General features: G+C 47.8%; 1 protein-coding gene across 3 annotated transcripts in view; it reads left to right on the top strand.

Annotated features, from left to right (window-relative positions):
- RBL1 (RB transcriptional corepressor like 1) overlaps positions 1–24,523 on the top strand; it is a 1,112,731-nt gene that overhangs the window by 200,301 nt on the left and 887,907 nt on the right. For all 3 annotated transcript variants that reach the window (XM_069652118.1, XM_069652119.1, XM_069652120.1), the window contains 2 exons: positions 8,562–8,728; positions 24,107–24,219. In XM_069652118.1, the coding sequence (XP_069508219.1) occupies positions 8,562–8,728; positions 24,107–24,219 (280 nt within the window). The remainder of the gene's footprint in view (positions 1–8,561; positions 8,729–24,106; positions 24,220–24,523) is intronic.

Genomic DNA, 24,523 nt, shown 5'->3' with positions numbered 1-24,523 from the left:
GGCCCTAGGCACGCTGCAGCAGCACCAGCCTTTCTTTCGTGCTTCAGGAGGCAAATCCAGAAGATTGTGGAAGGGTTTCGGCAGGGGAGCATCCTCATACCGCCAACCCTCCCGTTCTACGACTCAGGAGGCCTACAGGGGTCGTTACAAGGCATTCGGAGGTGGTCGCCACCGTCGCTCCCAAGGCGGCATGCAGGCCTTGAAGCAGCATTGAACCTGCCAGGACTTTGGGCCCCCATCCATGCACCCCGGTGGGAGGCCGGCTGGCAGACTTCGTCAGCGAGTGGAAAAAGATCTACACCAATGGGTGCTGGATGCCCTGGCCCACGGACACACTCCAGCAGAAGTGTTCACGTATACCAACGGTGGCCTGGGAGGAGTGACACATCCTCAGCTCCTGTCGGAGGTACGGGCCATGCTAAGAAAAGGGGCGATAGAGCTGGTTCCAAGGCAACTCCAGGGCTACAGAGTCTACTCCAGATGCTTCTCAGTAAAAAAAGACCGGGGGCTGGAGGCCCATTCTCGACCTGCTGCATCTAAACAAGTACCAAAAATTCAGGATGGTCACGTTGCAACAGGTGCTCAGCCAACTGGAGGAAGGGGACTTCCTGAGAAGCCTCGGAAGTTCCTGTGCTTCGTCACACAAGGTCAGCACCACCAATTCAAGGCCCTCCCCTTCAGACTGAAGTCAGCGCCCAGGGTTTTTACGAAATGCCTGGCACCGGTGGCGGCCCATCTACGTCTGCAAGGATACACGTTTACCTGTACCTCGACGACTAGCTCATCTGGGCCAAGTCAAGGGAGATCGCTGTCGAACACACGTACAGGACCGTCCGGCTTCTGATGGATCTGGGGTTCTCGGTGAACTATCCAGTCCTGCTTGGATCCCTTGCAGAACATGCTGTTGCTTGGGGTCCAGGCGCAACAAAGTCTCCTGCCTGGCTGCCCTCTCGGAGGAGAGAATAGCAGCCATTCTGGGCAAGGTGCAACGGCTGTTGGCACTGAAGATCGCCAAGGTACGGACCATCAAGTCGCTGCTCGGCATGTCGTTGTGCATCTACCTGATCAGGCTCTGCAGATTGCAGATGCGGCCCCTTCAGGAATTCTTGGACGCTCGGTGGGTCCAGGTGTCCGGAAGCTTTGCAGACAGGATTGTGCTTGACGAGGAGTTCCCTTGAGCGATCAGGTGGTGAGGCGTGCACTCCAACGTCGCAGGGGCACAGATTTCCCCATACAATGAGACAGTCACCACGCACGAGTCCCTGGAGTGCTGGGGAGAACACACCGGACGTCTCCATGCCAGAGGCCTGTGGCTACTGGAGGAGAGGGATCTCAACATCAATGTCCTGGAGCTGCGGGCAGTGTTCTGGGCCCTCAAGTCGTTCCTTCCGTTCCTCAAGGGCAAGGTGGTGAGGGTCTTCACGGAAAATACCGTGACGATGTTCTACATCAGGAAGCAGGGGGGCACCAGATCCCCAGCGCTCTCCAGAGAGGCGCAGGAATTGTGGCACTGGGCCGTTGTCCACGGGATGTTCCTCATATTCTTTTTCACCTGGCTGGAGTCACGAACACCATCGCCGACTCCCTCAGCAGGGAACTACGCTCTTGCCACAAGTGGGAGCTTTGACAGGATCAAGCGGACAGCCTCTCCCTCCGATGGGGCAGACCCAGGATCGACCTGTTTGCGACAACGACAAACTCCAAGTGCCAGCGATTTGCCAGCAGGTTCCACCAGCCAAAGAGCATGGGGGATGTGTTCGCCTTCCTCTGGGAAGGCACGTCCTGTATGCATTCCCTCCGTTGCTGCTCCTGCTGAGTGATCAGTCGACTCAACCGGTGCTGGTGCAGGTAGATCTTCGTCGTCCCGGCACGGCCGAGGCAGATTTGGTACCCGGACCTTCTCAGCCTGTCAACGGCACCTCCAGTCAGCTACCAGTTGTCACAGATCTGCTCACCAGGGAAGGAGGTGCAAACCTGCACCACGACCCAGGATCGCTGAACCTGAAGGCTTGGCGCCTGGAGCCTTAGACTTCGGAGGGTACAAGCTGCTGGCGGACTGCAGGGAGGTCCTTGCCAGGGCCAGCGCGTTGTCGACTCAAGTTCTACAGGTACAAGTGGAAGCGTTTTGCGACGTGGTGCCAGACGCAGAAGATCAACCCTCTGAGGGTCACAGCCCCTCAGATGCTTCCGTACTCGTTGTCTTTGGCCAAGGCGGGGCTGGCGCACGCCTCCATCAAGGTGCATCTGGCAGCTATCTCCCGCTACACCAGGTCTTCAGGGCGGACTTCTCTTTGGTCCCACCGTCTAGTAAAAAAGTGAATCAAAGGACTTTTCAGATCGCGCCCACTCCGGCGTGGGAACTCAACGTGGTACTGACGAGGCTCATGGGTGCCCCCTTCGAGCCTATGTTTCAAGCTCCTCTCAAGATCCTTCCGTGGAAAACTCCTTTTCTTGTGGCCATCACCTCTGCCAGGAGGGTTGGTGAGATCCAGGCCCTGTCCTGCAAGCAGCCTTATCTGACTTTCCACAAGATGAGGGTGGTGCTGTGGACGTACCCCTCCTTCATGCCAAAGTTTCAGTCGGAATTCCACCTCAACAAGCCTTTGGTGTTGCTTGTGTTCTCCCCCCCCATCCCCCCTGACACCTTTGTTGCCGGCTGAAAGGACTTTGCACTCGCTGGATGTGGCGCATGCTCTGAAGTTCTATGTGGCGTGCACAAATGGTTTCCGGAAGCCGTCTCAACTTTTCGTGAACTTGGGTACTGTGAATCATCGGAAAGTTTTGTCCGAGGCTTCCATTTCCAGGTGGCTCGCTGGCTGTATCACGCACTCACTGGTTGGCAAACTGACAGCTGCCCGGCCGTCCGAGAGCCCATTTCACCAGAGCGATCGCTGCGACCACAGTGTTCCTGTCTGGTGTGCCCCTGCTAGACATCTGCAGGCCTGCTACGTGGAGGTCTACGCACACTTTCACAAGATTCTACCGTGTCGACAGGGATTCCAGATAGGAGTCCAGGGTTGGTCAAGCAATGCTACGCAACCTGTTCGGTTGAAGGTGAGCCTGTTCCGAAGGTAAGAGGAATTGCTTCTTTTGAGCCTTGCCACCTCCTGTGGTTGTGTAATGTTGTACTGCTATGTATTCTTTATTCATGAGCATGTGAATCCATGCCAGAACCCATGCTGGAGAATGTTCTCCAGCATGGGTCTGGTATGGATTCACATGCAAACCCTCCCTCCTGCCACTCTGCTGCTCTTCTTGGCCATACTGCCACTTTATGTGCTACCGTATCTGAAGATGGCTGCCAGAGGACGGGTTTAGGGAGAGGGCAGTATGACCCAGAGCTCAAGTGATTCTTTTATAGGAGAAGACAGTTTGTAAGTGAAAGTGAAACTTGTTTTTTCTTTTACCAAGGAGCCCCGGACTGACGTCCGGGAATAGTCATGAGCATGTGAATCCATGCCAGACCCATGCTGGAGAACAACAGTTACAGGTAAGTAACGTGTTCCGTAGTATAGGCTTTTATTTTGACAAGACTCCACTATGACTGCATTATTATTTGATGGTCGTAGCTTGCTCCCATCTGTAGATTAAGGTTTAGATAGGTGTTTTTCACCCCCTTGTTAAAGTTGAATAAACACCCTTGAACTGTGGTCACTTGTCTGTCTTACTTCAATACCATGCCTTCCTTACACAACGCTGTAAGAGCTACTACTGACGCTTGGGTAGCGGGCTCTACAAGGCATTTTGACGGCTCTTCAGGGTCTAACGGCTCTTCATGGTCAAGTGGAAAAGCTATCGTCCTCTACATCGAGGACTCTTCAAGGTCTGGTATCAGGCAACCGCCTGACGGAGAGTTACTGGTGTAAAACCGAGGTTACTGAGGTGACTTTGGGACGTTGGTCTGAGACTCCAGGAGGTCTTGTCACCAGGCTCAAGCCCAAGAGCTATTAGACTCTTGCTTCACGGCGCCACTTTAGCACTTCCAAGGCAGGCCGCATGCTCAGTCCTAAGATGTCCGAGCCATGACCAGTCTGCGAGGTCCAAAATGGCAGACCCCAAGAACATGTTGCTTTCTGGGTGCGAGAAATCTGGGCCATCGACTGCTCTTCAATGGCTCCGGGCTTGCCACAGAGACAGAGTAAGGCGACTGAGTGGTCCCCACCGTCTTTGTACGCTTACGAGCTGGCAGGCAGACACCAGGGATATGCATCGCCAATTGTCTTCTCGTCAATGGTCTTGCACAAGTCTCTTGTACTGCAGACAGCATGGAATCCAGTACAGCATAGTATGGCTTGTCCAGCCTACCCTGCTGCGCCTTAGTCCTTGAGGGATTTTCAGCCACTGCAACTGCTCTGGGCCCCTGCGGTATCTCTCAATAGGGTGCTTGCACCCCCTAAAGTGACCCACACTTGGACACTTAAAACCCTGTCTTCTGTGATGGCTGCGTAAGAGGACTGTTTTTTTATGGTTCAGACTATCATGAGATTAGGGAAAATGGCAGAATATTTTAAATGGTGGATAAAGGAGCTCATGCCTCAATCTCTAGTGCCTCCCACTCCTGCCTTGCCGACAGCCATGCTTCTGACCGCTGCCGCCTCTGTCCCATTTAGGCTCACAGGCTCGGCTCTGCCACATTGATCCTGATGTCACCTCAACAGCTGGCAGAGCCGCCTCCAGATCTGCTGCCGTCATCTAAGCCTGCATCAACATTGGAGGCTTCAAATGTGGTTCCGCCCTCGCCCCACAGAAAAGCCAAGGAGGGAGCTATGGCCATTGCAGGCACTTTTTTTAATTTTATTGTTTTAACAATTTTTATTATTTTATTTTAACAATACAAACCAAACTTGCAGAACATGTAACAACATTCCTATATTGTTTCGCTTCTATAATATATACTGCTCCCTCACCCCCACCCCCCTCCCTCCCGAGCCTATTCTTCTGCACCTCCTGTTCCTGCGCCTTGCGGATGGGATCCTACATCGGAATTTTCTACTCAGTCTTGGTCACTCGACCAATCGTGCGTGTGCCCAAATAGCGTAGCGACTAAATGCTTCCAAGCTGTCAATGTTTCTGCTTCCTCCTCCCCACCAGAGTTACTTGCTTCTTGCCATACTGCGGTTTCAGCTTCTGAACATTTCTTAAGATCTGTCCACCATACTTCTGCAGGCACAGTTGTTAGGACACACAAGATAGTTGTGATGCCAACGTGGCCGAGGAGATTTCTCAATCCAAGCCTTCCATGAAGAAAAGATATGCTTGGCAGTCTTCTTGGGCGTGCCCCAGCCGAAAGAGCCCTAGCCAGAGGCGGTCGTGCTGTCAGAGATTTTAGCCTTCTACTCCTCAAGCAGATCGGGGTGGCGTTACGGAAATACGCCCTCACTGAGGCATTGAAGTTGTGAGAGAAACAATCCTCTCAGGAGCAAGGAAGTCCCGCTTCTTAAGACTTTTGGGAAAGTGGTCCGTTCTAACGCTTCTCTTCTCCAGAGACCAGACAAATGCTGATGACCCTGCTTGCTAAACATGCCACTGGACAAGCAACAGGTCTTCAAGTGTGGTCTGGTGGAAGCTAAGTCAGTGACTTAGGATCGGTTTAAGTCATCCCTTCATAATGTAGATACAGCTTGTCGTGCAATGGCGGAGGGTGCAAACGTGCAAAGTTTTTTTATGATGAGCTCAAATGTCAATGGATTATCCCCTTCAGTGCTCCAGATACGATTTGGAAATGGATTTGCCAATTTCTAGGGAGTTAAAGTGGCTGATGCATCCCTTATCTGTAGGGCTGATCTCCTGCATACCAAGGAATGTCGCCACCTCTTAAAATGCCACTCAACAGGTCGACCATAGTACTTGGTTTCATTGACTACTGCTACAGCCCAGTTCTTGGTATACCTCTATATATAGTGGAGCCAGTATACCACTGTTAATTCACCTCTTTAAGTAAATACCAAATTTTGTTACTTTCACTTGTCTCCTACTTTTCCGACTCCCTAAACAATACTGATGTTTTCAAATTTCTACTATTGGGCTTTAAACCCTTCTGGATTATTGTCATTGTTCCCTGACCAACCCTGTGCCACGTAATGCTTCCGTTCTTTTGCCCTCCGTTCGCCACTCAACTCTTCCTCCACACCAAAATTGCCACCATCACTGCTTTCAAATGTGCACTAAAATGCATACCCTTCATGGAGGGCACTCCTTACCAATGCTGTCTTTAGACCCGCTACTTTTATCTCTCCTCACTTAGTTTTAAATATTGTAAATGCTGTGTAATTTTGACTGCATATAAATGTCAGTCTACATGTAATTACCATTCACATTGCTTGTTGTCTGTACTCCTTCCAGTTTGATGTTACCACAGCTGGATTTCTATAATTATGCCTCACCAAAGTCTTTTAAAAAGCACTGCCATCGGGCAATGCTGCAGCCATTGCCATTCCTTTATACAGTGTTTGTTGTGCTTTCTCAATTAACTAATATATACATCCGCCATACACCCTCTCCCTCTTAAAACAAAGCATTATGTGTGCACATATAAAAGGATTTGCGGCCGGTAGCATGCCCAAGGAAGGTGCTTCTTATGTGTGAGACTGTCTTGCACAATGGTTTTAATGAAAGCATGCTCTTGGTTCCATTTTCTTAGGATTCAAGCCCCACACATATGGTGAGCAATATTAAACAAACCACCTCTGCACTCCTGTACCCCGTCTAAGAAATTGGCAAAAGAATTGAAAAAGACGAACCGTTAATCATGCTACAGATAGTTCAAGGAATACTCTGAGTCGCAGATCTTTTTAGGGTTTTTAGTGAATCATTTTCAGGGCCCTAGGGCTATATCCCTCTGTTTAGAAAGCACCAATCCTTCCAACCTAGGCCTCCCTACTCCCACGTTGGCATATACAGAATATTGATCCCTCCTGTCTAAGTTCTGATTAATCGACATAGGACCACCTAAAGGCAACGCCTTATTGGGTGCTCCTCCCTGAAGGACTTCCTAGATGGAAACCTACACTATCACATTGGTTAGTTGATTAAACTGTATAGTTGGGTGTGTCTTTCTGACAGTGCCCGATTCTGTTGACTTCCCATCATGCGCAAGTACCCCTCTTTTTTTTTGTTGACGATTCCCTCTTACTACTCTCCTTCGTCCAACTCCACCTGCCCACACTTTTTGTACTATTCCTCCTCTTTTTGTTTCTTCCTCCTCTGTCTGATGCCCCTCACTCCGTCTAAGCCTTGCCCGCCACCATTTGCTGTTACTGTCTCCCTCCACACTACTAAAACTCCCCCCCACGTTCTTCTCAGACAACTCCCTTTAACTCAAACATTCACTGCCTCCTAATCCTACTCGCCAGTCTTTCACGCACGCGCACAACACAGTACCCCTTGCATTCAATAACCAATGCCTCATCTGCCCCAAAAAGTGTCCTCCATACTCCACTGCCTGCCTTCCTCTTGGTCAGCCACCTACTCTTCTGACCTTACCCGAACACCTACACATAACTGCTTTCTGGGGTCTCCAATAACTCCCTATCCTCTGGATGGTCCGTTGGCCCTGCCTTCCCCACCTGAGCGGGATTACAAAGAACAAAGCTTTTACGTAGCACTTTAAGCCACTCCACCTTACGGGCAGGGCAGCGACAGAACAATGGTGGGTCATGTTGTACAGTGTCCAAGTTCGCGCCTGGCCTACTCTAAGGTAAATGCTGCCTTTATTCAATTGTTTCTTATATTATGTCATTGTTGGCCTAAAGCGCGACATCAGCAACAGCCGTGTAAGTGCTCCAGCGCCACCTTCAGTTGCTTCATTTCACCTGGCGTCGCTGGTACGCCCCTCCATGTAGGAGTCCTGATCAGTGAGCAGGGCCTCTGGCTCTCTTGTTGCTCTCTCTCTCCCTCGAATGTGTTTGAAATGGGTTTGCGTGATGCGCCGATGGGTTTCTGTCTTGTAGGTGGTGTTTTCATCTGGCCAGTACTTGGGTTCAAAGGTTTGGGGTGATACAAATTGATACTGCACATGTAAAGGTTGGCACTAGAGGAGGGTATAGTAAATTGGAGGGTGCCTCCTCTTAACAGGTGCGGACAGGGGAATTGCTTCTGGATTCCTCCCTGGTAGACCTTCGAACTTGGACCTTCAACCGCAGACTGAAAGGGGTTCCCATCCACTTTTGACAAGGTCATGGTACTGACCTTGTCACATTTCTTTCTCTGTACTTAGTAGAATATTGCCATCTCGTATTGCTATTGTACTTTATGATGGCTTACTGAAGCAGTTTAGCTGCAATTGGCTTTTTTTCCTGTTAAGCATTTTCTGCCTGTGGGGTTTCTTTATTTCTGGTTTAATTCTTTAAAGGAGGATTTCATTTAAATGTAAAACGGCATTGATATGCAATTTGCAGGTTAAAATGATTATTAATTGAGGGAAGAGAAGACCACAATAACACTAAAAAGTATATCCAAGTGTCCCTGAACATAACTATTAGATATTCAGTGTTTATGAATTTAATGAGAATACATATAATTGAAGACTAGACTAAACTCTTCCTTCCTTTTCTTTTAAACAGAAAAGATCATTTGCGCCCTCTACTCCTCTAACAGGAAGACGGTACTTAAAAGAGAAAGAGGCGATGGTAACTCCAGTGGCTTCAGCAACACAAAGTGTTAGCAGGTTGCAAAGCATGGTGTCTGGGTTAAAAAATGCGCCAAGTGAACAGCTATTGCACATTTTCAGGTAAATTGTTGTGGTGATTTATATTTTGCCTGCTGCCTCCTACGTAAGGTTGTCAATTTAATTTTTTGGATCCTAGCCTCTTTATCCTTTGTAGGTGCCAGACTTTGATATACAGACTAATGGCACAATTGTCTTGGCTTTCTCATAGGCAATGCTCCAAACTGCACTGTAAAGTCACTGATGTAGTGAACGTTGCTGTAGCTGTAGTATTGAGGGGGGCATCATGCCCACTGTCTGGCCTGCTCTTCTCACTTTACCCTCCTTCCCCACCTACAATAGGTTCCCGTGCTAAGCCCTAATTTTGAATGTTTGTCTGCATTCAAACCTTTTTTAGCTTTTATTTTTTTAAATATTTCCATGAGCCTTGGTCTGTAGCCGTTGGGTATCGATGTGTAAGGCAAGGTATGGTAAGTGTTCAATTTACTGTATTTCCAACTTTACTTGTAGTTTGGTTGCTTCACTGACTGAAATCCGTTTTACTGTGTTTTACTGTGTTTAAAGTGTAATCTCACTTTGAGATTAGCAACTGTGTGTGTGTGTTTTTATTTTATTTATTAGCTGACCCTGGCCACGCGTTGCTGTGGCTCAGTATGGTTAAATGGAAAAGAAAGAAAAGAGCACATGTTTCTAATAGGTTTAATTTCACAATGCTTGTGGGTATGCAGTATTTTTTGTTCCATTGTCTGTGCAGATATAAAGATTGTCTGGTTTGCCAACTGTAGGACACGTAACCTATAATTGTCCATGTGAGAAGCAATCTGTGTCTAGATCTAAATCGCACATTTCTAATGATTAGCCTTGAGCTTTGTTGATGCTGATTGCAAACGCAAGTTGGCATGGATTGAGCTGTTACGATTTCTGCACCGAACGACGTCTTTTGGAAGCATGAGTTGCATTTCCTGATGTTACATAAGAAATGCTTTGATTCGGCGGTATATTCGGCAAGCAAAGTTTCTAATGGCTCTGGCGGTTCTACAAGTTGAGGCAGTTTAATTTTCCCGGCTGCGCAACACATTCCTTTTTGTTTCTCCATTACATTTCAGAGCCTTGCAGTAAGGACACACTTCAGTCATGGTGCCGATGAGAACATGCCGGCTCAAACTATAATCATCAGCTGGGTTGTAACCGAATGCAAGGCGATTGTAATCACGTGATTGCTGAGCACAGAGTCACGTTTGACGCTGATCTGCTGTTTCTCGTTGACGTCTTACAGCCACTCACCCTGTCGCATTCATTCTGTTGAGAAAGAAGCAGATCTGAAGCTGCAGAATGCAATCGCCGTGCTCGCAACCGTGCATCCTGAAGTCTGGCCCCACGTCGCTCTGCTGCTTCCTCAGCACGTATTTGAGCCATGCTAAATCGGAAACATTGAAATGGAATTGTAAAATATTCAGTATAGCGCCTGTTGCTTTTACATCCAACAGATGGCGCTGTTTTTCACAAAAAGCATGTTTTACCTGTCACAGGTGTGACATCTATGTATAGTAGGTATATAAAAACATGTGCCTATTAGAATGCAATGTTGTGTCAAAATTTCAAAGCAATCGGTGAAGAACTTTCGGACACTTAAGATTTTGAACAAACAAACATTTACATTTTTATTTATATAGAAAAAGGGTTTTGTCAAGCCTTTAAGAAAAGTCTTTTATGTAATCCAGCATATCCTTTTCAAATCACTAATAGATGGAAAGAGAATGCTTGCTCGATTTTAGCCTTATGGCAGTGAATATAGGGACAATAATTGGATTCCATATAGGATAGTAAGACCAAACTTTCAAGTGTTTTGGTATTTGATTACTAAAAGAAGCTGAACATGTCTCATGCCCATTGAGATCAGGAGGCAGGAACACCATTTGTATCAGAGGGACAAGGGGGTTTTTGTTATTCTAACAGCTACCATTGTGAGCTTATGTGTATCCATCATAATAACATCCTCAAGAAATATATGGGGCTCCATCGCTAGGGAACCCCCCCGCTATCTATCGGTTTGGTTATTAGAAAGTATCTTAATCCAATATTGCCTGGTAGTGTAGCAGTCCCACTAAAGATGCAAAAGTGTTGTATGTGCTAGCAGACTGTGTCAACAGAAGGGCCATGGAATACATTTTGTTGACCCAAACCGAAGTGAGAAACCCCCAAAAATTTAGAAGCATTTCCCTTAATGTGCATACAGCTATATGACCCTACTTTAATATTATACACTGTTAGTGTTGCAATATTTCAATCCCCAAATCTTCCTCCTGCGTTCCATGTATGAAATTTTATAGGTGCCCAAACCAATATCCAGATGTCTAGTGCAAAATAAGTTTTTTTTTTCAAGTAGGGACTTCGAAGTACAAATCTATACACTTTAAACTGTCTCTCGCCCAAAGGGTTTAATTGAATGTCTAGATACTGTAAGCAGTCAAATCTGTCCTCATGTAAAATAGTCTGTTTACAATGAGTAAAAATGGGTAGTTTGCCTTGGTTATACACCTGTTTCAGATTTTGCAGACCAACCCGCTTCCAGGCTGTAAAACCAAGCATACGCCTACGTCTTGTCCCTTCATACTTTTGTGACATTCCCTCCTTTGTGACGGGAGCACCTTTTGAAGCATCAAAAGTATTATTGTCCTTTTATTTTTACGCTGGGCCAACACGTGTGGCTGTAGTCCCGCCTTCCTGAGCCTGGCCCAGCACGTCGTCCCTCAGTCCTTTTCTCCGCGTGATCGGATGCACTCTAGCATCATGGGGGTTTCGTTTTCCCCTCTTTGGTCCTTCACTCTTCCTGCTTAGGTTACACAGTCTTAATCTCGGCCTATGCCGGAGCGACAGTGTTTTGTGTCCTGTTCATCTTGCGAATGTCATATCCCGAGGGCGGATCCTCATTCTTTGTTTAGAGTGCTTAGGCCCAGATCACCGGTGGGATTTCTGTCTTTACTGTGACCCTCTATCCCTTTGGGCACTTCAACGTGGACTCATCAGCTAGAAGAACGAGTTTCATCGATTGCCTCCTGCTCACTTTAACAGCTCATCGACCAGAAAAGGGATTGTCCGGTAAGTACTTTACTTTTTAGGGCACCCCGGTAGGGTGAGTCTTTCCCGGGGCCATCCAGTGTTGGGAGGGGGCTCAACAGCTCTAACCTTACCAAGGCGCACCCTGAGGTATCCCAGAAGGGATCTAATCTGGATACCGGAGTCGACTCTGCGGATCCCCTTCAAGGGGCTAAACGTACCAGGGTCGCACCTGAGGTTCCCTGTGCACAGGGGCTAAAGGTATCGGGGTAGTTACCGAGGTTCCCTGCTCAGGGGCTAAAATTACCAGGGGTTCCCCTGAAGTTCCCCACCTAGGGGCTAAGCGTAGCTGAGGCTCCCCGCAGAGGGGCTAAAAGTACTGGGGTATTTCCAGAATACCAGCAAGACCAAGTGTTCCCATTCTGGGGCTTCGGGCACCAGGCACATGTCCGAGGTTCCCCTCAAAGGGCCTAAATATCATATTGGTTCTGCTGAGGGAGAAAAAAAGTCGGGCAAGTATCCAAAGTCTTCAATTACCGACTCGTTCGAGGATCCCTTTCAGAGGGCTAAAGTCCATTCTAAAGCTCCTAAAATTTGTCACAACTATGGCCTTAGACAGGCCTCTGATGCAGGTCTCTTCAGAGAGTCACAAAATGGCGGCTCAGCCTGTGTTGTCCGAGGCATCCATTTTGTCTGGTCCTTCAAAGTCTGCCATTTTGGCGAGTATGTCAGGAGAACATAGTCTAGGAGTCGGATCTCAGCTTTTGCCGCCCTAGCCTGAAAATAAAAATCCTTTTCATTCAGTGTCTGACTGGAGTACGAGAGTCCATCTTCCGCCAACTATGGCGCTTCCGCCAACTATGGCGCTTCCGCAAACTATGGCGCTCCCGCCAACATCGACCCCTTGGCATTATGTTGATCATGGAAGGGCAGTCCGGACTTGGCAGCCAGTTATGATGGAGTAGTGGAGTTATGGTCCCTTGGCTCGGCCTCTCCCCACGCCTCAGCCGAGAGTGTCCTCGGAAGATGCTTAATTTGGTCGCTTTCAAACCCTTATGCACTTGGACCCAATGAAAGCATATTTTAGGGACCACTTCAAAGATTTTTACCCAAGGCCCCTTGATCCTCCACCCACTCCTCCGTGTCCACTCCTACCTCAGGGTGCATCGGAATTGCCTCCTCTGCTTCCTATGCCATCGACTCCAGTGGCAGTCTTCTGAGCCGAGTGTGTCTGACCCGCCACGTGTTTCAGAGCAGCCTTCTGTTCCTGCCAAAAAGGAGGAGGAGGAAATGAGCGAAGACAATGAGCACCGGCCCTTCTTTATAAGGGCATTCCATGTCAGAATACTGGATTTGATGGTGTTTTTAGTTACTCGACTCGGCCGATTTGCAGCACATTGCAACTTTCTGACATGGTCGCGAATGCATTTTCGGAGACATGAGGCTTGCTGCCTGCTATCTCCTGTCATCACAGGCACCGTAAAGATTCTACATTAAGCAGAGAACTTTCATCTTTGTCACATATAATTTAAGGTTTGCCAAACCGGATTTATAACATGAAATCACGAGTTTCCGGACTTATCCTGCAATACTTTCAGGAGCGACAAGGCAACCAATATGTTTCTATCCAAACTGGCATTTAATGGACCGATTTTCTTTTATTTTTATTTATTTTTTTCTGTGAAAAGCAAAACAAACGGCAAGAGGTTGTTTCTCCGTCGTACTCCCCTGTGATGATGCTGCACTGGTGAGGTCATCCCTGGCCCTATTCCCCCCAGACGCCTTGCCCCACTACCGGGTCCAGTTGTTGTGTGTTTTTTGTCACCCAGAGGAAGGCAACTACCTTATTTATGGAGTCAATTGCCAGACAGGTGGCTTATTTGCCGAAACATGTTGCAGATGTCTATTCAGTTTGTTTATTATTTGAGTCGTGAAATTACACTTTCACGTAGGCAGACCTGTTCAAAAAAACTTTGAAAACCGAAAAATTTGAAAATTGATTTTTGACAGCTTTTTGTGCATAAAACTATCAACCCAATAATTAGTGTTGGCTGAATATAAGTCAATACCTGGAGTTGGTATTTCTTTACAATTTAAGTTGTTTGTTACTGTATTCAAATCTGACACAGGGTCTCTTTCTGTTTTTTACTTTGTTGTGAAGAGCACAGTGACTGTTCTAACTTATTGTTTTTGATTAACTGTTTTATTGCTTAATTTCAGACTTGTTTTAAAAATCACAATACTATTTTTATCCATTCACTATTATGCTTTTGATTGAAACATGATCTTCAAGGCAATAAATTCCTTTTTTATCATGAGATTATCTTGATTGCTTTCAGAGTTTGCTACAGCCACTAACTTCTTGTTTACGTGATATTGTTTTGATACTCATTATCAAAATCATTACAAATACTTACAATGAACTTTATAGCAGTGTGGACCCTATTGTCATTGTTTAGTTATTCCAGTGCCACATCCCCCAGTATCACAAGAGGGCGCTGTTAGGGCGAATTCTTAGAAATGTGCGAATTCCCTCTTACCTTAGAGACCCCCAGCTCTTTTTTCTGGACTTTAGGACTTTTCATTTTTATCCTGGAGATGGTGAGACCTTTTTCCCTACTCTCTCCATGTATTTTTCATTAAATTGAACACTGTGTTTCTTTTGGTTTTCCATAACCATCATCTTTTTACAAATTGACGCACTGCATCTTCGGTGCATTGGCCCAGGGAAATCTTTCAGATTTTCCAAAGGCTTGTCTTAGATAAACTACTGTTTCCAAGAGTAGTGAAGTGAAAATGACTTTACTTACATTGTAACTTTCTAGACCCAGCGCACACTATCTTACAATAGGGTGCTGGATGGGTTATTTAGTATCCCCTCTGTCTAGTGTCTAATGTAACATTTATGTTACCTTTTCTACAATTAATGGCTGTCAAGGAGAATTATCAAACGTGTGCTAATTCCCTTCTACCGTAGAGACCCCCTGCTCTTTTGCTGGACTTCAGGACTTTTAATTTCTAACCTGGGGAGAGGGAGCACTTTTTCTCACTCTCATGTATTTTTATTGTGATTTAGACTGTTTCTTTTAACTTTGGAGTCTGACAAAATCCATAGGCATCATCTTTTACATTGTGGCACACAGCACCTTCAGTGCAGTGGCACAGGGAAGTCTTAGATTTAAATACCTTCTCATGGTGAAACTACTGTTTCCAAGAGCAGTGAAGTGAAATTGACTTTACTTACATTTTGTAAACTTTCTAGACCCAGCACACACTATCTTACCATAGGGTGCTGGAGGGGTTACTTAGTATCCCCTTTGTCTAGTGTCTCATGTAACATGTTTGTTACCCTTTCTACAATTACTGACTAGTGGCAATGGTTTACTTTTTACTACCATTGTGTGTCTTTACTGCAGGCTGCGTTCACAGCTGCAATAAGGAACCCATGGGCCCATTTCGTCAAAACGGGTTGGTCTTCTTTTTTAGCCTTTTCTTGCTGTAAAAAGGTCCTTCTTGAGATTTACTTTGCTCGCCAAACTAGGTTTGGTCCCTTTGTTCGTTTTGTTTTTGGCAGGATTCACGAGTGAAGCCCGCCTCTGACTCAAGTATGCCTGCAGGGGCAGGAAATGAGGGAGGTGCACAAAACTCCCTGTCATTAATCCCCTTGGTCAATTCAAGAAAGAGGGCTCCTGGCTAAACCCCGATTTACCCAGGTGGGTATACACTTATATAATCACACAATAATCAGGGTGAGAGAAAACGCACACTTTTCATGATTATACCCCTTCGGGTAGAAAAATCCAGTATTTCAAATTGGTGAGGCTCAAAGTTTTGGCTCCAAAGTTTTTAATATATACATTTATTTGTCATAATAAAGAAAAACCACCAGGAACACTAGTTAGTTTACAATTTTGTACACAACATACAAAAGTCCAGTCAGATTGACTGGATTTAGTGAACATAGAACATGTTTCTTCCTTTCTACAATCTGCAGAACTCAATTGACAAGTAACATCTAAACACAATACAAGATTCTGGTGAACAAATATCGGTGTTGGTGATGGACACTGGTGTGGTGGGAGGGTGTCGACACTGCTCGCTACCGGCAATCTTCAATTCAGTGGCTGTTCAGTGTTTCAGCTCCTTGTGTCTACGGCAAATAGTAACACTGCGTTGCCTGGCTGTCAAGATGGACTTTCATTGCTTCTGGGGTCCTGCACTCTATTGAGGGGGCTCAGGCTCGGTCAGTCCTGCTTCCTGGAAGTCTGGAGGATCTTCCTGGAGCTCTAGGCCGGCTTAAAAGCAACGTACACAATCTGGTGTTCCTCAGCCTGACTATACGGTTTCCAGCAGCAACTCTGTGGAAATTCAAGCAGCTACGAGATGGATGTCCAGGTGGCTTACTTTGGAGTTGATTGGTCCCACCAACTCAAAGGGCGAAGTCCTTGCAGGGGTTACTCTGTCGATACGAATTTCGTCCAGTGGTCGACTCTGCCTTCCAAGCCAAAAAGCCTTGCCTTTTATGCAGGTTTCTCCCATTCATTCCAGCCTAGCTATCAATCACACAGTAGGGTGGCTGTCCTTGCCGGACAGCCAGCAACCAATCGCCTTTGGGTTCATTCCTGTAACCAAGGGGATTAAGCACAGGGAGTTTTGGGCACCTCCCTCACTTCCTGTCCCTGCCAGACATACTGAGCGAACAAAGGGACCAAACCAGGTTTGGCGCGCAGAGTAAATCTCAAGCAGGGCCTTTCCAAGAAGAATTGGTGAAAAAAGAAGACCGGCGCCATTTTGGTGAAATGGGCACCCGCGGGTGCCTTACTGCAGCTGCGAACGCAGCCTGCGGTAAAAACTCCCAAAGGTAGTTAAAGGTAAACCACTGCCACCAGCCAATAATTGTAGAAAGGGTAACATAAAAATGTTAGATGAGAAACTAGACAAAGGGGATGCTAAGTAACCCCTCCAGCACCATACTGTAAGATAGTGTTTGCTGGTTCTAGACAGTTACAAATGTAAGCAAAGTCAATTTCACTTCATTGCTCTTGGAAACAGTAGTTTCACCAAGAGAAGGTATTTCACCTTTAGGAAATGTAAGACTTCCCTGTGCCACTGCACTGAAGGTGCTGTGTATCACAATGTAAAGATGATGCCTATGGAGTTTCAGACTCCAAAGTTAAAAGAAACGGAGAGTCAAAATCACAATAGAAATACGTGCAAGAGTGAGAAAAAAGGGCTCACTCCCTCCAGGTTAGAAATTAAGCCCTGAAGTCCAGCAAAAGAGCTGGGGTCTCTAAGGTAGCAGGGAATTAGCAAATTTCTGAGAATTCTCCCTAACAGTTTTTCTTCGAATAAACATCACGCCGTGATACTCCTGGGTTTAGCCGTATAACAAATGCAATAAATTAATTCACATGCGAAAGCTGGTGCTTTTCGCAGGCTAATGCAAGTCACATGTGTGGGTACCCATTAAGTGGGCTGGGACTGTCCCAGTCCACACTACTGGTGCCAGGATGTCTGGTGTGCACAAGAGCCGCAATGGTCCCTGATTGGACCACTGCTGGTGTGCATGAGGGGGGCATGATCTCCTCATTGTCCAGCTGGGTGTAAGCACTTACTGGACTTTGGGGTATGAGGAGGGGGCCTGAGTGCAGACCCGCAGATCCCCCCCCCCCCAATAGATCCGATGCGACGTATCGATGGAACCAAGTTTACAGAGAAGCAAATCGGATCCAAGGACTATCCAGAACCGCACAGAGATTTGGTACCCTGAGCCCGCTGTTTGCCAGGTAGAGCCCTGCTTTGCATTCGATCTCTGAATACCTGCAAAGGTGCTTCAACCCCTTGGAGCTAGTACCTTGGCACATGTTTTGGAGTGTTGCTAGATCGAGTTTTGCCTCAAGCTTTGGGAAAATCCTAGTTCTCACTGCAAAGCATTTCCTGCCAAATTTCATAGACCCTGCAGCTTTGGGCTGCGAAAGAGGACTGTGTGTCAGACTGCGAGCCTTGGGTGCCCCTGCGTCACTGTGCAATAGTGGTGGCCGCTGCTGGTGACTTTCCCACCTTTCTTCAAGTTTCCTGAGACCAGCTGCATCAGTACTTTCTTTATCCTGCATTCGTGATGAGAGATCGAGCTCCAGTTGTAAACCGGACCCGACTCTGCACCCGCAGCACTTGTGCAATTTGAAGCTCAAACAAGGAGGGGATTTCATACTCCAGGCGGCCATCTCTAAGCCTGGCAAGTTTTGACCCGGAGTGAGCTAAGGGCAGTGAGTAATCGTACCACTTACCGGTGGCCCCTTGTTCATCCAACCCGTTTTTACATACAAACGGACCTTGTGGTCCTTGCCTTGGGGTAGCACTTACTTCCTAAAGCCATGTGAAAGTTGGGATCAGCTATGTTCTCCACAGCAGATCCTCCTCTGGCTCTCGGCAACTAATTTCACACTCCAGAATACTGTTGCTAACTTTTACTTCCCATTGAAGATTGCACTTTGTATGCTTTACGCATTACCACACGTTTTTACGCGAGCACAAGGCGCCAATCTTCGTAGGGCTGGACTTTTAAAGTTGGGGATACTCCTCAGGAGTTAGCCAATGTATTAAAGTTTGTCTGCTTTCCCTCCCAACAGGTTTTGGCGGGATACTGCACTTTACTGCATTCACCGAAAAGTGACATAGTGTGTGTTTAAGTAGTGATATTACTGAGTTTGCCGTTTTCACTTGTGCTTGTTCTGGGCCTAATAAACTATTTTTTTTTAAAAACTTTTTCTTATTGGCATGGTGAGAGAACAGACAATCAACACACTGTACAGCATAGCAAGAGTGACAGATATATACATAGTAGTGCAATACATGGGAATGTTAGGTAGATACCGGTGGGGCCATTGCCCAGCTCCAAGCGGCACAGCAGTGGATTAGATCACATCACCAGCAGGAGGGGAGGACAATAGTTCTAGGTCGTCTTTGTTATTTAAATATGTACAAAATTCTGTCCACACATTCCTAGGGCTGGAGGCCAGCGGGAGGGTATTGATGTAGTCCTCCTCGCACGATTGAGTCCAGGTGAGGGCCCTCATCCACATCTCAAACGAGGGGGGGGGTCGGCGCTTCCAACATTGTAATATGCATTTTTTGGCTATTATGGTGGCAACATTGAGAAACCTAGACCTTTTCCTCAACTCCGGGCTATCCCACAAGCCGAACAGTACAGCTAGGGGTTCTGCGGGGATACGGGACGCTGTGATGTCTGAGAGAGCTTCAATTATGGCCTTACAGTATGAGCCCAGAGCGTCACAGGACCAGAACATATGAGTATGATCTGCAGCAGGAGAACCGCACTTAGGGCAGGTGCAGGCCTGGGTGTGTGCAAACCCGTCCAGTCTTTGAGGTGTGTAATATAGTCTGTTAAGGAGCTTGTATTGCATACACCTATGCCTGGCATTCAGAGAGGTGGTCCGAGTGTGTGTACATTTTCCCCCACATTGTGTCCGTGATGGGGAGGCCCAGCTCCTCACTCCACGTATCTCGCGCCTTGATTGGCACGTCTGTGGGGTCGGCCATCAACAGTTTGTACAGCGCGTACACTATCCCCCTAGCACCAGCCGAGTTGGATATATACTGGATCTCCGGTGAGTCTGGAGGCTCATCTGGGTATAAGGGCCACCAGGCGCGGAACGCCGCTCTCAGCCTGTAGTATTGTAGCAGTTCCAATGGAGTACCTAGGTGTCCGGGGCGCCATGTCTGCGGAGTGATAAACTTCCCGTCAGGGTAAAAGTCAGTCGGGGCCCGATAGCCTAGATCATGCCAGTGTTTCATCAAAAGCTTATGTGTAGGGCTGAGGCGTGGGAACTGCCAGATGGGCAGCCATTTGTAGTATGGGTGGTGGTCCGGTTGTATCTGCAGGTTATGTTTCCAGGCCCTAACAGTGGCCGCTACAGGGTCCGCGGGGGCGTCGACATGTGTGATGGAGGATGAGGGAGAGGGTGTTAATGCTCTCGCTCGCTAGTTTCTCGAGCTTCACATGCGGGGTGGGGGGTCGGAGAACGTGTACCAGTTTGTGGCGTGTTGGGCCTGCGCAGCTGTCCAATATTTGGCAAAATCGGGGGCGGTGAAGCCCCCGTTACCATAGGGAAGAGTCATGTGTTGCCATTTCTTATGAACCGCGCCCAAGTGCCACAGAAATTGGGCACACGCAGCGTGTAGATTCCTGAAATATCGCTTTCCGGGCCAAATCGGCACATTTGTAAAGACTTAGAGGAATTTAGGGACCATAATCATTTTGATTAGAGATAGTCTACCCGACAAAGAGAGTGGGAGATTGCGCCATTTCAACATTTGAGCCTCAGCAAGCTGTGCCACAGCTGCATAGTTGTCAACCAACAGTGAATCTTTAGTGAGGGACACCTGCACTCCAAGGTACCTGATGCCTCCCGGTGACCATCGAAGGGGGAATTCGCAGGACGGTTGTGTAGTGGATGGGGTGAGCGGGAAGATTTCGGATTTGGAATAATTTATGGTGAAGCCCGAGAAAGTGCCAATTTTGGTTATGTCTCTCAATATCGGATCTAGGTGGGCAGTCGGGTCTCTAATATATAGGAGCACGTCGTCGGCGTATAGAGAAATGATCTCGGAGTTTCACGGAGACGTATACCTTTGCGCGTATGTTTGTCCCTCACGTTATCAGCCATGTGCTCTATGGCGAGCGCAAAGAGTATCAGAGAAAACAGGCACCCCTGGCGGGTACCTCCTGTGGAGAGCAAAGGGGGCCGAGGCCCTGGAGTTGACCAGGACTCTGGCAGCGGGGCTTGTGTAGAGGAGTTTGATGTACGACTTCATGCGTGGGCCAATTCCCATTTTGTGGAGCACCGCCCACATGTATTGCCAGGGCACCATATCAAATGCCTTATGGGCTTTGAGGGTGCCCACCACGACCTGTGCGTTTGGGTCAATTCTAGCCAGAACATTGAACAGGCGACGGATATTTAGGGCGGTAGATCTGCCGGGCACGAAGCCACTCTGGTCGGGGTGGACTAGGTGGGGCATAATGGGGAGAAACCTATTGGCAATGATCTTGGTGAATATTTTTGTGTCAGTATTGATCAGAGAAAGGGGCCTATAAGACCCACATTCGTCCAATGGTTTGCCGGGCTTGGGTAATACAGTTATAAGCGCCTCACACATGGATGGGGGTAGGATGTTTGACTCTAGGGATTCGTTCCACACCTCCAAGAGTCTGGGTGCCAGAATGGCTACATGCTCCCGATAAAACTCCGAGGTGAGGCCGTCGGGGGCCTGGCGCTTTGCCCCTGGGGCAGTTCGAGATGACCGTGGTTATTTCATCGAGGGTGATGGGGGGGCCCTCAAGGAGGTCATTGGCCGCGCGGGAGAGGAGGGTCATGAGGATCTGATCTAATAGGGCGTCAGTGTCTGCCAGTCTGTGTTCTTGCTGTGGGCCATATAGGGTTGTATAGAATGTGGTGAATGTCCCGAGGATTTCCTGGTGGGACCAGCACATGGTGCCTCGTGTGTCCTTGACTCAATCAACACGATTCCTGCCCCCCTCAGTTCGGACCAGTCTGGACAGTGTTCTACCCGGCCTATCCCCCTCACCATACTTCCTGGCCGCCACAGGGCGGGCGAAGTACCGAACCTCTCTCAGGGCGTGGGACTCGAATGTTTCTAATTCCGCTCTAATCTGTGCCAGTGCAGTCGGGGAAGGGGAGGTGGCATATGCCCTCTCAAGCTCTTTTAATTTCGCTTCTGACTGTTGCAAGCTATTTTGTATGGCCTTGAGGACCCCAGCCTCTCTAGATATGCACATCCCTCTGATGAAGATCTTGAATGCCTCCCAGCGCACTCCATCGGAGGTGTCATGCCTGTTGTTGCACTCGAAGAAGGTGTTCATGTCAGCTAAGATATCGGCTTTAAAGACTATGTCTAGCAGGGCCTCCAACTTAAATCTCCAAGAGGAGCGGGGGGGCTGGTCGTGTCCCAGTGTTATCTGGAGTGTTACCGGTGAATGGTCCGATAGTGTGCGTGGTAGTATCTTGGTCTCCATGACCCTGCCCATCATGCAGCTCGATGTGAGGAACAGGTCGATCCTGGAGAGGCTATCGTGTGCCGATGAGTAAAAAGTGTACTCTCTAACTTGTGGGTTGAGAGCTCTCCATGCATCTCTGAGATCCAGTGTGTCGATATGGGCGTGTAGCCTGTGGGCTGCGCGTGACTGGGCTCTGCGGGCCGTCCCGGACCTCTCCAGGTCTTTGTCTAGGATCAAATTCATGTCCCCGCCCCAATAAATAATAAACTGTATTTTTGATGTACTACTGTCTAAGGGTAATTCTTGTCATCCTACTGCATGTGCTCATCCAGTACCTCAGATCACCCCCACAACTCAGACTTGGCCTTGTCTGCTCTCCAAGCTCCCTTGTATTGTCCTGGCTAACTTCACAGAAGTGTTCCCTGTTTTACTAACAAGGGTGACCTCCTAAAGATCTGTTCACCAGAGCAGAGTTTAGAAATCCATTCCACCGCTGACCAATAGTATCCCAACTGCCACACCGATTGCCCTAGTCCTGCCAACACCAGATGCCTGGGGAAGCACCATCCCTGCTACTTCCACAGAATCACCTGCCTCCTTATCAATGGCCGCTCTGTGGTCAAAAATTGGACACATAAACTATGACCTCCTAACCTCCGATCAATTCTGATTTCGCATCCACCACTGAAACCTGGCTCTCGGGCGATTTCAAGCAGATCGCACACAAAGCATTCCCACCACACTACTCACTCCTCTCCCACAACAGACCTTCTAGAGGAGGCGGAGTAGCCATCCTCCACAATCCACACATATCCATCACTTTCACCGGAAAACACCCCAGCTTAACTACAAATCCCTACTAGTCAAACTCTCTGCCTCTGCCCACTCTCCCCCACAGCTTCCTACTCATCTATTGGCCGCCCGGGTAAGACTGACATTTCCCCAACATCTTATGCCACTCGCTAGCAACCACATTAGTCACCACCCAGCACTCGCCCTACTTGGGGACTTCAATATCTGCTTTGAAATATCAAATAAACCTATTACTCCACCCCTGGTCGACAAGTCTAGAGGCACTGAACCTCACCCAGCGGATCACAGGACCAACCTCACAGCCACACCCTGGATGCCATTTTCAGGTCATCCGGTCCACGTCCATTTTGTCTGTCTTCCACATTTGGGACTCTGGATGATGTTGACCTGGTCTAGGCCTGCATGCCTGAACGCATCGGCTGTGCCCCACCCTGCACCTCAGGTAGTTGGCTGTCGGCACGTGTCCTGGTACCAGAGCCAGTAAGCTCCTCTGTGGCGGAACCTGTAGGGCCCTTAGACACCCTCGGCAGTTAAACTGGTAGCTACAAGAGCTTCTGTGTCCTTGCTGCTGGTGCAAGGGTCTGAATGACTCCTCCTGTCAGTAGGCTTCCCTGGGAAGGAGTTGCCGCTGATGGGGGCTTTTGAGAAGAGTATACTTACCTTCCTAGGTACATATTCCTTAATGCTCGCCGGCGGAGTCCTAGCGAACTCTCCACCGCGCAAGCTGGTTTCTGAGGGATCGGGGGTTTGAGCGTTGCACCCTGAGCACGCTTCACATCTGTGGTCTTCCCCAAGGCACATAAGGCAGAGCGTGTGTGGATCAGAGGTAAGAAAGAAACAGTCACATGACGTGCACCTACTGAAGCCAGCTGCAGTCGACATGCGCCAGGGACAGACTAGGGCACCGATGGACGGTGTTCCCAAAACATGAAAATTATTTAAAAAAATAAAAAAAATAGGGAAAGCGCATGGAATTACGAGGCTTGAGGCCTCATCCAGGAACAGTAGTGAAAGCGGTCCATTCCTGTCGGTGGGTGGGATTAGGGGAGCGTATGCTCCCAAGGTCGCTCCCCCGTGCATGTATAAATTTAAATGGAAAGTGTTATTTTTCTGCTGAAAAAGGTTCTGTTCCTGTCTCTAGCGAGGGACACCCATACAGGATGGAGGAAAGGGGATGGGACGTAGTAGAACATTACACGCCGGTGAGTAACATTTAATATTTTGGGCACACCAAAAAGGATGTTACTCCACTGTAAGGTGGTGTGTGCTACATTAATGTTAAGTATATTACAAGATCATGAAACGGGACCCTGCCCCTCCAGACCCGGCCGCTCGCCCCTGTTCACCTTATGAGCTGATCAGTTCCCTCAAAACAACTGAGCTTACCAAGGTAAGTGAAGCAAAAAGTCTTTGCTTACCTCAAATGTCAGGTTAATGTTCACGATGTAGCAAATCGCTGGTGGTTCCATTGATTTGAATTTGCAAAAAGAAAAATCCTAACAATAAAAGTTGTAATATCTATTTTTTTTCAGGTGTTGCATGCGAAATCCTCTGGAAATCATCACAAAAAGAGTTAAAGAAATTGGAGATACTTTTTGTAAGAACTATACTCAATCAACAGATGATCATTCAGGATCGCATATTGGTAAGATCTGCCTCTGTTTTGTATCACCATGCTGAAATCTTAAATGTTTTACATTAACATGAAAGATGACATATGTGGTATTTGGTTACTGTCTTTATTTCAAAGTTATGAAAATTGTAATGAGAGCAATCTTCCAAAACTGATGGCAGTGACAGATTACTATATCAGATTTTCATAATTGCCTTGCAAGCCACCTAAGTCCTGACCTGGCAAAAATGCACACAAGCATCTTCTAATTTAAACTCTTAGAACCTCCTACACATGGACTGCGGTCACCGAAGGGCATTCCAATCACAAAGCGCAT

This window comes from Ambystoma mexicanum, chromosome 3p (genome assembly GCF_040938575.1).
Source record: "Ambystoma mexicanum isolate Mex_15411 chromosome 3p, UKY_AmexF1_1, whole genome shotgun sequence".
NCBI classification, from domain to species: domain Eukaryota; kingdom Metazoa; phylum Chordata; class Amphibia; order Caudata; family Ambystomatidae; genus Ambystoma; species Ambystoma mexicanum.
Note: the sequence above shows the minus strand (reverse complement) of the source record. Positions and strands in the feature narration are given on the sequence as shown.